We start from the raw sequence: 14,027 nt of genomic DNA on the forward strand, positions 1-14,027 counted from the left end.
TCTAGATATCGTCTTATAATGACAATTTTTTAATGTTCCGATCTAGTTGAGGTTGAGGTTGAACATAGTCAGTAGGTTTATCAATCCAGTCGAACTGAAAGTTAAGTTGAACATAGTCAATGATCTAACCAATCCAGTTGAGTTGGAAATCGAGCTAAGCATAATCAATGATTTTATCAATCCAACCGAGTTGGAAGTTGAGTTGAACTAGTCATTATTATCAATCCATTGAGTTGGAAATCGAGCTAAACATAATCAATAATTTTATCAATCCAACTAAGTTAGAACATACTCAACATAACCAAACCCAACTCTATACTTTAATTGTTATTTTGATAAAAAAGAAAAATATCAAGTCAAACTACAAATCATTTCATAATTTAGTATAATTCAACATGCATAAAATATATATATATATATATATATATATATATATTTCATCAATCTCAATTTCAATATATTCTTAACATTAACATGATCGAATTTAAAAAATAAACAGAAACTTTTTACTTATAAAGCATTGAAATTTCAATATCCTATATATTTAAAACTATATAATCAATTAGAACTAAATTTAAAAGTTAAACCATTACAAATGTCATTTTTTTCCAAATTGTCTAAACCAAAATTAATATCAAAATAAAAAAAAAGAAAGAAGATTTAAAATATTTTCAGAATAGAGAGACATTTACTCTGATTAATTTCTGTTTGATTAAAAATATCATAAGTTCACTATCTATTTAAAAAAAATGAGAATTTTAGAAAGATGAAGAATAAAAAATTTAGAATGAGAAATGAAAAAAAAAAAGAGAGAATGAAGAAGAGTTGAACAATTTGAATTAAAATAAGATGAAAAATTAAATAATCAAAATTACATCAAACAAATATTAATCGATTATGGATTATCAAAAGTTTCTAAACTAAAATTATAAACAATTATATACCAAACATTTATACTTAATAACATTGAAACAAGAAACATTTCCTTTTTTATTTGATGTGTTTCAACAAAGAAGTCCAATAATGTAGCTTTCCAAAAATATTCTATAGATTGAGGTACATTTAATTTTTCCCCATGAAAGGGACTTATGAGCTAACAAATGTAGGGAACCCTAATTAAACCTAATTTAATTTGTCACACAAAATTTGGTATGTGTTTATTCATTAGATTCCTAGGAAAGTTGAACCACAAATTTTGATGAGTTCCTTCACTTTCATACTCAATTTGTGTACTCTTATGGTGAAATTGTTTGTTTCATAATTTTATATCTAAAATATGAATTTTGTATTCTGAATTTTACCATAAAGAATATAGTTTATATTATGAATTATAAAGTTTGAAAAGTATTTTCAAAATAAGTAATTTTTTTTTAATTTTATGATTTAAAATATAATTTATATTTTGAATTATATAATTAAGATATTACTAAATTTAGAAAATATTTTTTCGAATTCTAAAAAATATATGAAAGTGTAATTAGAAGATATGAAGTACCTACGTTTATAGAATGCATCAGTTCATATATTTAGTTTAACAAATTGTCTTTATTTAGTTTATGAAGGAAAAAAAAGAAAAAAAGAAAAAAAAAGAAATTAAGATTATTGTTTGATTATTTAGAAAGAGAGAAGGAAGGAAAAGGAAAAAGAATAAGAAAAATAAATAAGTAGATGTATTAAAATAACATAAATATTCTCAAATAAAAATATACTACATGCAATAAAACATATTTTAAAAAATAAAATTATTTTTACTTACTTATACTGAGAGTGTACATTATATAATAAAAAAATAAAGGAAAATAAGTTGTTAACGGAAAAATTATTAAAAGAATAAAATCTCAAGATAATTTATAAATAATACTAAATTTTAAATTGTTTGTTTTATTATATTTATATTAATTTTATCAACTTTAAATCCTTGTTTTCTTCTTAAATTGGAGAAATTAACATGAGATTCCCAATGGTTTTTCTTTCTCTTATTTTTTATTTATGAAAATAGATAAAATTTCTTTAAAATATTTTTATTTTGCCTCTGTTCCCATTTTTTTTCCTTTTCTATTTCCTTGAAATTAAAGGGAAAAAGAGAAAATGACAAAGAAATGTAAGTATAATAATAAGTATTGTTCAACATTTATTAAATTTCAATATATTTACACTATGTGATCTACAATATTCAATAATACATAGCTGTATTTGTATAGTTAGTGTAGTAATCCTTATATAAGCACCTTATACTTAATTAATGAGTACAATTTAAAGACATTGGTTATTCCTTAATTTTTTTTTTATATTACTGTGTTTATTTTAATTATTGTAACAATTTTATTGTTTATCAGTATGAGATTCGGACACGTCTCTTAAATGGTATATCTGTGTCAAACACACATATCGAATACCGATACACCAACTCTCGTAGGACACGTATCAGTGAAATGTCTAATTCAAAAAATATTTGTTAAATTTTTGACTATTCTATCACAAATAAAAAAAAATACATTAATTTTTTAAAGATTTTAGAAGATAAATTTTTATTGTCAACTTATATAATTCATAATTATATAATATATAGATTTGTATTGTATTCTATATTTGTAAGATTAAACGTATATATGTGTTCGTTTCTATGTTAAATTAATAATAATTATAATTAAAAATATAATTGAAATAATTTTTTTATAAACTAAAAATTAGAAGAATTTGAAATGAATTAAACTAAAATTACAAAACGAAAGAATAGTGGTCGTTTTATCTCATAAATATCTGTGTCCAAAAAGTTCCAAACTTTAATAAAAACGTTTTGATCATACTGTTTTTGTCACCTACTCTGGTTCATTGTTGTTATTGCTCACCCACTTCCCATGAATTTCTTCAACTGGGTTCGTTTGTTTATCGTTTTTCATGCCTTTGCTGCAGCACCCAGCTTCTTCTTGTTAACAGATTCGTTCACAGAACTCCCCACCAACTTTCTAGATGCTGCCAAGAAGCCTGAGGTATTTGACTGGATGGTCAGAATCAGAAGGAAGATTCACCAGAATCCAGAATTGGGTTATGAGGAATTTGAGACCAGTAAAGTCATTAGAGAGAAATTGGATCAACTGGGTATACCCTATAAACACCCTGTTGCAATCACTGGTGTAATTGGCTTCATTGGGACTGGAAGATCGCCTTTTGTTGCTATAAGAGCTGATATGGATGCTCTTCCCATGCAGGTCACATTACTTCTGCATTTTCTTTCTATGTATGCTTACACAGTGTGGTGACTGTTCTTTTTCATGTAGTGAGAAATTGACGGAAATCCTTGTCTTTTCTTAAAAACTTGCATATGAATGTTTTGTCAAGCTTTCTTTTATTAGATGATCCAAATAACTTCTGTTCTGAGTAAGTTGTGATTATATTTTTGTGTGTGATGTAAACACCACTTTCTCTGTACAGTATGTGTGTCTGTACATGGTCAATACAAAACACTTCTTTCTGTAATCTTCTTCTCCTATTTGTGTTATTCCTTTCCCAACAAATTTGTGTATGAATTGCCCACTAAAGTGTGAGAGTTCTGCTGCGTGATAAAAGTGTGGTTTATCCCTGCCTTGGACATTTGTCTGCTGTAAAAAATTGCAGAGTTCAAGTGGTGAATCCTAGTGGGTTCAAGTGGTGTTGTTTCAGGAGTCTTACCGTTGTTTGGCAAGAAGAACTTTGAAGACTGCTGTCTGAAGATGAATTCTATCTTTGGCTTGTGAAGATTGAATTTCAAGAATTAGGAAAAAATGCTATAGAGTAGCATATGGCAGCACATAAAGAATTCAAAAAGCTTGACTGTAAACCTCGCTTTCTAATTCATTAGTGTGTCGATGCTGCAATCTTTCAGAAAATCTCCAAAGCTACAACAGTGAAACAAGCTTGGGATATTCTAAGAAAAGCGTATGGAGGGGTTGACAAAAGAAAAAAGGTGAAGCTCCAAACTCTTTGAAGGCAATGTGAATTACTTTCTATGTCTGATCACGAGTCTATTGTTGATTACTTCAAGCAAATTCAAATATTGATTAATGGGATGGAGGCCCGCAACGAAGAGTTAGCAGATCAGCAAATTGTTGGCAAGGTGTATTAAAAGTTTAGTAGAAAAACAGAGTGGCAGGTATGTAAAAGTGTTGAGAACCCGTGTAGGTGGTGGTATCTGTCAGATGAGTTACAAAAATTTGGGAGACAGAAGATATTGTGCCTGAAGTAACTTCACCTTACACTTCACAACATAATGCTACTTCTGAGAGGAAGAACATGGCGAGGAACATGCTCAAGAGTAAGAAAGTTCCTACTTATTTGTGGAGCGAAACAGCCTCCCCTGCTGCTCACGTTCTAAACAGAAGTCCAACTAAAAGATTGAGTGATAAGACGCCAAAAGAGACATGAACTGGTATCAAACTGGATGCGACTCACTTTAGAGTTTTCGGCTCTATATGTCTCAGACATGAGCCTGGTCAATTGAGATGAAAGCTAGATGATAAGGGAGGGCGGATGTCTCTTGTAGGATATTGTTCTACTGGTCGTTACAAACTGTATAACCCAAGAAATGAGCAAGTTTTAATCAATAGAGATGTTGTGATTGTGGAATTTACGCTGGGATTGGAACACGGAAGCTGAGAAGGATCATAGGATGCTAATAGATCTTAACAGTGCTGTTGAACATCAAATTGACACAGCTACTGGATTGAGGAGATTGAGCAGGTCCAGCAGCCCTACATGACTATGAAATGATGCAAGATTCTGCAGTTGATTCAGAAGGAGAATTGGTGCACTAAGCTGCATTTTTTTGAATCTGATTCAATCAGTTTTGAGAAAGTAATGCTAGAGCCTAAATGGGTGAATACAATGGAAGTATAATTGAGTTCTATTGAAAAAAAATGAAAGATGGGAATTTGTCAGTTTGCATATTAAAATTAGTTTCTATTTAATGATTTTCTTGTAGTGTATGAAGTGATTATACTTTTTTGTATGTGTTATATAAACCCACTTGTTTCTTTGTGCAGTTTGTGTGTATAGGTGTTCATATGTGTTTGTACATAATCAATACAAACACTTCTTTCTGTAATATTCCTCTTCTCTCTGTGTGTGATTCCTTTACCAACACTTTTGAATTATGATGGTTTTACTTCTATGGGTTGGTTATGGGATAAGACAACAAAAAGAGTTTTGCTTGCCTTTCCTCAAAATTTTATTGATTTATTACTGTACCTAACTTTAGGAAATGGTGGAGTGGGAGCACAAGAGTAAAGTACCTGGAAAGATGCATGCTTGTGGTCATGATGCTCATGTGGCTATGCTTCTTGGTGCTGCGAAGATTCTTAAACAGCATGAAAAAGAGATACAAGTTTGAATTTTTATATTGGCTTCTTTATTTCCGATTCCTGAATCTTCTGCTTTATGGTTTAGCTTACTTTTACAGATACTGAACTTCTTATCTCCGTTTAAAACATGTGATCACCACTCATTGGTGTCCAGTTTGTCAAACTCAAGAAATTTGGCCCTCTTAATGATTTTATACATTTCTTTTATGTAAACTTTTTGTTTATGATTCCAATCATGTTAGTATCAAGCATATAATCCGTTTATAAGGTATTTGTGTCCGAAAAGTGAAAGAGAGTTGCCCACCATATCATACTACTTGACCAAGACAGTCTCCTATATCTGTTACTTTATTATGAAATATCAGTTGTCATGTTCTCTTGTTTCCACCCTGTCATGGATCTATGATAATTTCATTATTTTGATGTCTGAATAGGGAACTGTAGTTCTTGTTTTCCAACCAGCAGAGGAAGGAGGTGGGGGAGCCAAGAAAATTTTAGATGCTGGAGCCTTAGGAAAGGTTTCAGCCATTTTTGGGTTGCATGTGTCACGCGACTTTCCATTAGGTGAAGTGGGCTCTAGGTCTGGTCCAATGTTAGCAGGAAATGGTTTTTTTGAAGCTATAATAAAGGGAAAAGGAGGTCATGCAGCTATTCCTCAACAATCTATAGACCCTATATTGGCAACTTCTAATGTTATAATTAGCTTACAGAATCTTGTTTCTCGTGAGGCTGATCCTCTGGATTCCCAGGCAAGTTCGCTTTAACTTTATTTCTTCCTTTTCCCTTGCCACCAACTACTCATTTATGCTTTCTGTTTTGGTACAATTGGGGTTTAAAAGGCAAAGCAATTAGTGGGCGACAACCAGGCCAACTGATGTTCTTATTTGATTGCTAAATAAAAGTATTTATAACATTTTCTGAACCCAAGGCTATGCAAAACTTGTGATTGGGCTAGAAACTTATTTCTTACACTTCAACTAAACTTTCTTATCATTTAGTAAACTTTTCCTTGTGTTATCCACATAAACTTTGGAAGTACCAAATCCATCACTTTTTTGAGACCTTAGATACGTATTAAGTACTAGAAGAGTTACTCATGACATTGATGCAGGTGCAAAAGAAGAGAAACTTTATCCTGGTAGTTTTTTCTCTTTTCAAATCTTAAAATTGAATTGCAGCTGATTTTAAACCTGGCTCTGGATTGTAGCGAGTAAGGGCTGTGCTGTAGAAAGTAACTTTTGATGAGAGCGGGTTTAGGGGTTTGTAAAACACAAACATATGGGTAACTTTAACGTATCATGCATATACACTATTCCACTCCTTTGATCTTCTTGTGTCTAGAAGTATGTTGTCAAGAATAGAGATTGTAATTCTGTACAAAAGAATTGATTAGTTACATTTAGTTTACATACCTTCGGTGAACTTTGGCCACAAAAAGGTTTCTAGTGAAAAGGATGAGATGTCAAGTGTGATTATTACTTATTAAATGTGACGAAATACTGTTTGAAGAAGGAATTTGAATCCTCTGTGAACTAGAAAGCATCTCCACACAGGTTGTGACTGTAGGAAAATTCCAAGGAGGCAGTGCATTCAATATCATTCCAGATTCTGTCACGATCGGTGGCACCTTCCGAGCTTTTTCAAAAGAAAGTTTCCAGCAATTAAAACAGCGCATTGAGGAGGTATGTGATGGAGAAGAATAACTTTTTTTGTGTATGCATAAACTAAAACAACGAAAATGGCCAGAACTTGTTTTTATTTGTAGTCTTGTTTGTACTCTCAGAAGGTAATTATAGGATCAGAAAATAAAATGAATTAAGTTTCTCCTTTTAAATTTAAATCAACTTATGCACTTGAATGTTTACAAAAACTCTCATTCATCTTCTCCAAAAACTGAGGTGCATCAGTTGATTTTATTTTACAAAAAATGTTTGATTTATTTTTGTCTTTTATTTTCATCTTTTCTAAGCCTACTCAGAAAACATGTTCTATATCATCAAACACTAATCTGATGTTGTCCCACCTGTTCATTGAGTCTATAAACCCAACCTTTACTTTAGTTTAAAAGCATGACACAAAATGAAATGAAGATATATTGTTGTAATTATCAATAAAAACATGTTACAATAAAACTAAGCAGCACCCTTACATGATAATTTCAACTAAAAAATGGATTCACTCATATTATACACAGTTTTCATTACACGTGATTCTGGCAGGGGCTAAGGCTGACTGGTTTATGCAGGTTGTGATTGCACAAGCTTCTGTGCAGAGGTGCAATGCAACAGTCAACTTCCTTCAGGATCAGAATCCTTTCTTTCCCGTAACCATAAACAACGGTGACTTGCATGAACATTTTCAGAGTGTTGCTGGGAATTTGCTTGGCGTGAATAAAGTAAATGAGATGCAACCTTTGATGGGAGCTGAAGACTTTTCATTCTATCAAGAGGTTATACCTGGCTACTTTTTCATGGTTGGAATGCAGAATGCCTCACATGAAAAACTTGAGCAAGTGCACTCACCCCATTTCAAGATCAATGAAGATGTACTTCCTTATGGGGCTGCACTTCATGCCTCATTAGCTGTTAGTTATCTTCTGAAACATCCACAGGACATAGCCTCTGCAGAGGGGAAATATCACGATGAATTGTAACAGAACTTTATTTTTTGTTGGAAAATCACTAAAATAATAGCCAATTTATATTGTTTCTTGTAGCAATGACATGATGAACTCGTTTGTATTTAAATTTTAACTAAAACTAGTGTTGAGCTTATGCATGAGCAAAGCAAAAATAAAGCTGTTTTACATTTTGAATAAACTACCATTTTTTTTCTTATGAACTTTTACCCTTCTTCTTGATTCCATTTTTAGAAAGCTATCTGTTTTAAAGTTGTCATATTTTTCATCTGGGTCTCAACCATTAGAGGATCTTTTAAAGACACTGTAGACCTGGTTAAATGATCAATTAGGGCCTGAACTTCTGAGTGTTAATTTAGTTCTTCAAAATATGAAAATTTTAATTAAGTCCTTGAATGTGTGCAAAGTGGAGTAATTGTGTCTTGATAATAAGTTTTGCAAAACTATTTTACTGTTAATATTTCTAGATGAAAGGTGGAAGGGGATGAACTTTTTGGGAAAAAATGAATAGATGTCGCTATAAAATACTTTACAATAAATAAAGAATAAAAAATAATTAACACATTTTAAAGTGAGTTTATATTTTTAATAATTAGGAAAAAGAAAATGTTACTATTTGTTTCATATACTTTACTTTAAAACATGATTAATCATGAAAAAAAATCAGGTTAATATCCAATAAATGAATAATAAAAGATAATTAAGGCATTTTAAAGGGGTTTGTATTTTTTATAATTAGGAAAAAGAAAATGTTACTACTCATATAAAATAATTTCATTTGTATAATATACTCCCTTTTAATCTTAGATTTTTCTAAAGTTAACTAATAGGTATACATTACCTAAATATTGATTTTCTTATATTTTTTATATATAGATTTTGGTTCTAATCTTCCAAATTTTGTTTGTATTTTTTTAATAATAATTTTATTTTTATGTGGTCACACATTATTGTTGATACTTGATTGTCAGATATCAATTTTGATAGTGATATCAACTTTTAATAAAGAAAAAGTTATTATTTGTTTCATATTTCATATAAAAAAAATTGAGGCAATAATTTATAACATAGATATTTTTTAATTTGTGTGTTGTATCAAATAAACATTTATTTAATATAATTTAATGACACTTTTCCTAGAATGTCTAAATTTTAATTAGTGTCTTTTGGTTCTACATTTTAATTATACCTTTTTAATATCTTTGCTTGTATATGGAATTGGTATTTCCCTATTTTTACTTGTTTAATTTAAAGTTTTATATGTTTTAAGAAAATAATATATCAATAATAATAGTTAAATGAAAAATAATTATATTAATATGTGAGTTATTAATAATATATTTAACAATTTAGTTATTTTTAACATTTAGATAGTTTAATTTTATTTTTTAATTAGTAATTATGAATATAAAACAAATATATTAAATGGAAAAAGTCGTTTTATATATTATATATTACATTACAAAGTATAATATAACGTTCAAATGGTTGATTTAATTATGAAATTATTATTTTTCATTTTACTGCTCCAAAAGCGTCCAATAAATGATGACCGGTCTTTGTTATCTGTTCTGTATTTTTTTTAAATTATCTTTTTTGACAATTAACTTTTAATAAATAATAACAACTTCATTTCAATAAAAAAAAACACTATATTTAAGTTAATTAACAAATAAATTGATAAAAAAATATTTAGAATTTAAATGGTTTTGTTTGTTTCGGTTTGCTTTCACTGGATATATAAAACAAAATCGTAAAGACACTCTTCTTTTTATAATAGTAAAAAAATCCATCTCACAACTCTTTATAATAATCAAATAATATTTTAAATTAAAAAATAAACTAAATATAATTAAATTATTATTTTATTAAAATATTAAATGGATGGATGTTTTTACTGTCAATGTATCTAAAATTGAAAAAGATATGCTTTGGTACTCTTAAACAATCACTCATTTTAATAATACAATAATATATATATTATTTTAAATAAAAAATTAAAATATGAATATATTAATGGCAGAGTAATTATTTTTCTATTGGTGGGTCTTAAATTTTGTTGAACATTTATTGCGGCAGAAGTACTTTTGTGAACTTTTAACATATCACTTGAAAGTTTTTTATTGAATGAGAAGTACTAATTATTTCTTATTTTTAAAATATGAAAGTCAAAATGTTTTTTTATATTAAAACAAACTTATTTTATGAAAGCTGATTTTATTATAAACACAATTTTGTTCTTCTACATTTCCCTCATTTGATTCATTCTGTATCATAATAAACATTTTGAAAGGTTGGTGCATCAAAGATTCTCAAACACATTCTTTCTGTATAATCTTCTCTTCTGCATTATTTTTTCCATTAAACACTGTTCTTCTGATACAAATTGAAAACATGCACATGCTCACTAGTCATCTATATTTTAGAACTCTCATCCTATTCAAGAATTCAAAACAATGTCAACTTTGGTTTATTGAACTTTGTGAATTTCAACCATTTCACCTCTCTACACATTACTTCTTAATATATTTGAATTATTATATTTTTTTATTAAAAAGTACACTTTAATCATAATTTAACATCATAAAATTAGTTTATAAGATGAGGTTTGCATTCATTTATTTATGTCATAATCTTTAGTTGATGTGGAATCTCCATCACACATCCCCTCACATGGAGACTACTCATTCGTGCGTGAGATTATATATTATAGATGGTCTAATAAAGGTCCGATAGCGGTGACCTGATAAGTCCAACAAATAATTACTAGGATAGACTCAAAATATACTATATTAAGAAGTGAATTTTAATCTAACTCAATATCATAAAACCGACTTATAAGATGAGGTTTGTACCGATTTATATATGTCGTAATTTCTAGTCTTGCATATATTTAGCATTTTTTTATATTTTTATTAGTGCATAAAACATGGGATTTGGTTTAATTTGATAAAGCTTGAGCCAAATGTTACAATAAAGATATCGAGTGCCTAATTAATTGGAGTGGGTCCTCAAATCCTACAAAACTATGTGTGGTGATTGTTTTTCGTTTCACTCTCAACTCAACTACCAAAGAAACCATGGTTGTCAAAATGTGGTTCCATTTGTTCATCCTTTTCCATGTCTTCTCTGCAACTCCAATCTCCTCATTAACAGATTCCTCGAACATAATCTCTACTAACTTTCTTGACGATGCCAAGAAGCCTGAAGTTTTTGATTGGATGGTGAAACTCAGAAGGAAGATTCATGAGAACCCAGAATTGCTTTATGAGGAATTTGAGACCAGTAAACTGATCAGAGAGGAATTGGATAAACTGGGTATCCCATATAAACACCCAGTTGCTGTCACTGGTGTAATTGGTTTCATTGGAACAGGAAGCTCACCTTTTGTTGCATTAAGAGCTGACATGGATGCACTTCCCATCCAGGTTTCATGAATTCTATATGCTTGAACCAGAATTTTGACTTTTTCTATGATACTTTTGTGTGTTGATTCTATTTGGTTTGGGGGTTAGGATAAGACATTGCCTTTCCTCAAGTTTCATACACACTGTGTTTATTTTATCCATATTTCGTTGATCTGAGGATTCATCTTAACCTCAGGAAATGGTGGAGTGGGAGCACAAGAGTAAAGTACCAGGAAAGATGCATGCTTGCGGTCATGATGCTCATGTCAGTATACTTCTTGGAGCAGCAAAGATTCTCAAACAGCATGAAAAAGAGATACAGGTTTTACTTTTTTTCATTTTTTTAATGTACGATGTTGTGTTCTGCTTTGTTTTTTCCTCAACCAATGCTCTTCTGATGTAAATTGAAAACGTGGGGTCAATAGTTACTCCCACCACAACTTGCCATCTGTTAAGAAATCTGATCTTTTGATGATTTATATAACTTCTATTAAGAAGTATATTTTAAGCTTAACTTAAAAGACTATATCTTTAGGATGGTTAGATGGCAGGTGACCTAATAAGTCAAACAAATTTTCGTTAGAATAAACTATAAATGATTCTGAAGAAGGGAACTTTGACTAATTCAACCTTATAAAAATCAACTATGCAAAAGTTTTTATCTCTAGTCGAGTTCATTATTTTGTTGTCTATATAGGGAACTGTAGTTCTTGTTTTCCAACCAGCAGAGGAGGGAGGTGGAGGGGCAAAGAAAATTGTAGATGCTGGAGTCTTGGAAAATGTTACTGCTATCTTTGGACTACATGTGATACCCAGTACTTCAGTAGGGGAAGTGGTCACAGGGTCTGGTCCAATGATGGCCGGAAGTGGTGCCTTTGAAGCAATTATTAGTGGAAAGGGTGGTCATGCAGCTATTCCCCAACATTCTAGAGACCCTGTATTGGCTGCTTCTAATGTGGTTATCAGCTTACAGCACCTTGTTTCTCGCGAGGCTGATCCTGTGGAACCCCAGGTAAATTTGGTTAACTCTTCTACTCAGCCTCTCATTTATCCTTATTTTACTGATCATGTGAAGAAGTTTTTATGATGTTTGAATCTGTGACTACAGCATTGCTAAGAACTCTGTATGTTTACTTAAATTGCATGTGGAAATCGAAAGGAAGAAAATGAAGTAAAGGAAAAACTTTGGCCTGCTTTATCTGCTTCAAATGAAGAAGTTGTTAGAACTTTTCAATAGTGGAGAGAATTGGACATAACTATAGTTCCAAGGATCATTATCAATAGTATTCAAAGTTATAACACTACTCTATTTTATGCAACAAACTGAGAGAATGGCTTGGCTGGAAAATTGAGCTTGGATGAGCACTATAGAATTGTAAACCACAAGATAAAGTGTCTTGATTACAAGGGATGGGCAAAATTTAATGACTTGAATACCAAGTAATTAAATACATGTCAATGAATTACAGGAACACAACTGTACCACAGTCCACAACTTTTTTTTATCAACGATAAACAATAAATTAAGTATGAACCACTTCAGGAGTGATCCAACCATTATACAGAATCTGACAAACCAACTCTACAGTGCACAACCTTGAATGACTGCTGCTTACTTAAATAGGTGAAAAGTTTGATTCCTTGAGGACTTTACTTGCTTATGGTAACAATCCTCTGTGTCTTTCGTATCTTCCCCCTCAGGTGTTGACAGTTACAATATTCCAAGGAGGTGGTGCATTCAATGTTATTCCAGATAAAGTCACAATTGGTGGCACTTTCCGAGCTTTTTCTAAAGAAAGATTGGAGCAACTTGCACAGCGCATTGAGCAGGTTTGTTATGGAGAAGTTTTATTACATAACTTTTCTAAATAAGCTTTTGAGTTTGTGTTGCAACAAAATAAGTTTGCACTTGTATAGTATTTGTCACTTCATTTGGGTTATTGGCTAAGGCTGATTCATTTATACAGGTTGCCATTGGTCAAGCTGCTGTGCAGAGGTGTAACGCAACTGTGTGGTTCGGTGATGAAACGAATGGTTTCTACCCTCCAGTTGTAAATAATGGTGACTTGCACAAGTTTTTTGTTGATGTTGCTGGGAATCTGCTAGGCATCAATAAAGTTAATACTGATGTCAGACCAATCATGGCCTCTGAAGACTTTGCTTTTTATCAAGAGGTCATACCTGGCTACTTCACTGGGCTTGGAGTGAAGAGTGCATCACCTGAACCGGTTCATGAATTACACTCACCCTATCTCACAATCAATGAAGATGCACTTCCTTATGGGGCTGCACTTCAGGCATCACTAGCTACTACTTATCTTATAAATATCAGCAGAATGTAGCCAAGGTAGTTGGGAATATCATGAGGAATTATAATTGCTAATAAAATTACTAGAAAGTAATGTAGTCTTGAAGCAATAACCTCATATGTGGCATTATAATTTTTATCTGTCGCCTGGTGTAGATTCTTAAGTACTTTACCTTTAAAATAACTAGATGTGCATTTAGCTGTTGGGCAAGTGAGATTAACAAGCACAGCTCTGGGCAAAAAAGATGAAAAAGGAATGGAAAAGGAAACAAAAAGTACACTTTTCTTATAAATCATAACTTTATACTTCACTTTCTGAAAAAAGTTAAATGAGATAT

At 30.9% G+C, this 14,027-nt stretch overlaps 1 protein-coding gene and 1 pseudogene across 1 annotated transcript; both read left to right on the forward strand.

Moving 5' to 3' along the window:
- Positions 1 to 2,707: 2,707 nt before the first annotated feature.
- On the forward strand, positions 2,708 to 8,155 carry LOC137818345 (IAA-amino acid hydrolase ILR1-like 4). The gene is made up of 5 exons (XM_068621702.1): positions 2,708 to 3,209; positions 5,234 to 5,359; positions 5,771 to 6,085; positions 6,890 to 7,018; positions 7,582 to 8,155. The coding sequence occupies exons 1-5, from the start codon at positions 2,859 to 2,861 to the stop codon at positions 7,987 to 7,989; spliced, it is 1,329 nt and encodes a 442-aa protein (XP_068477803.1). The 5' UTR covers positions 2,708 to 2,858; the 3' UTR covers positions 7,990 to 8,155.
- Positions 8,156 to 10,984: 2,829 nt separating this feature from the next.
- On the forward strand, positions 10,985 to 13,833 carry LOC137818155 (IAA-amino acid hydrolase ILR1-like 4; annotated as a pseudogene).
- The last annotated feature ends 194 nt before the right edge of the window (positions 13,834 to 14,027 follow it).

Source organism: Phaseolus vulgaris, chromosome 10 (assembly GCF_000499845.2).
Source record: "Phaseolus vulgaris cultivar G19833 chromosome 10, P. vulgaris v2.0, whole genome shotgun sequence".
Lineage (NCBI taxonomy): Eukaryota > Viridiplantae > Streptophyta > Magnoliopsida > Fabales > Fabaceae > Phaseolus > Phaseolus vulgaris.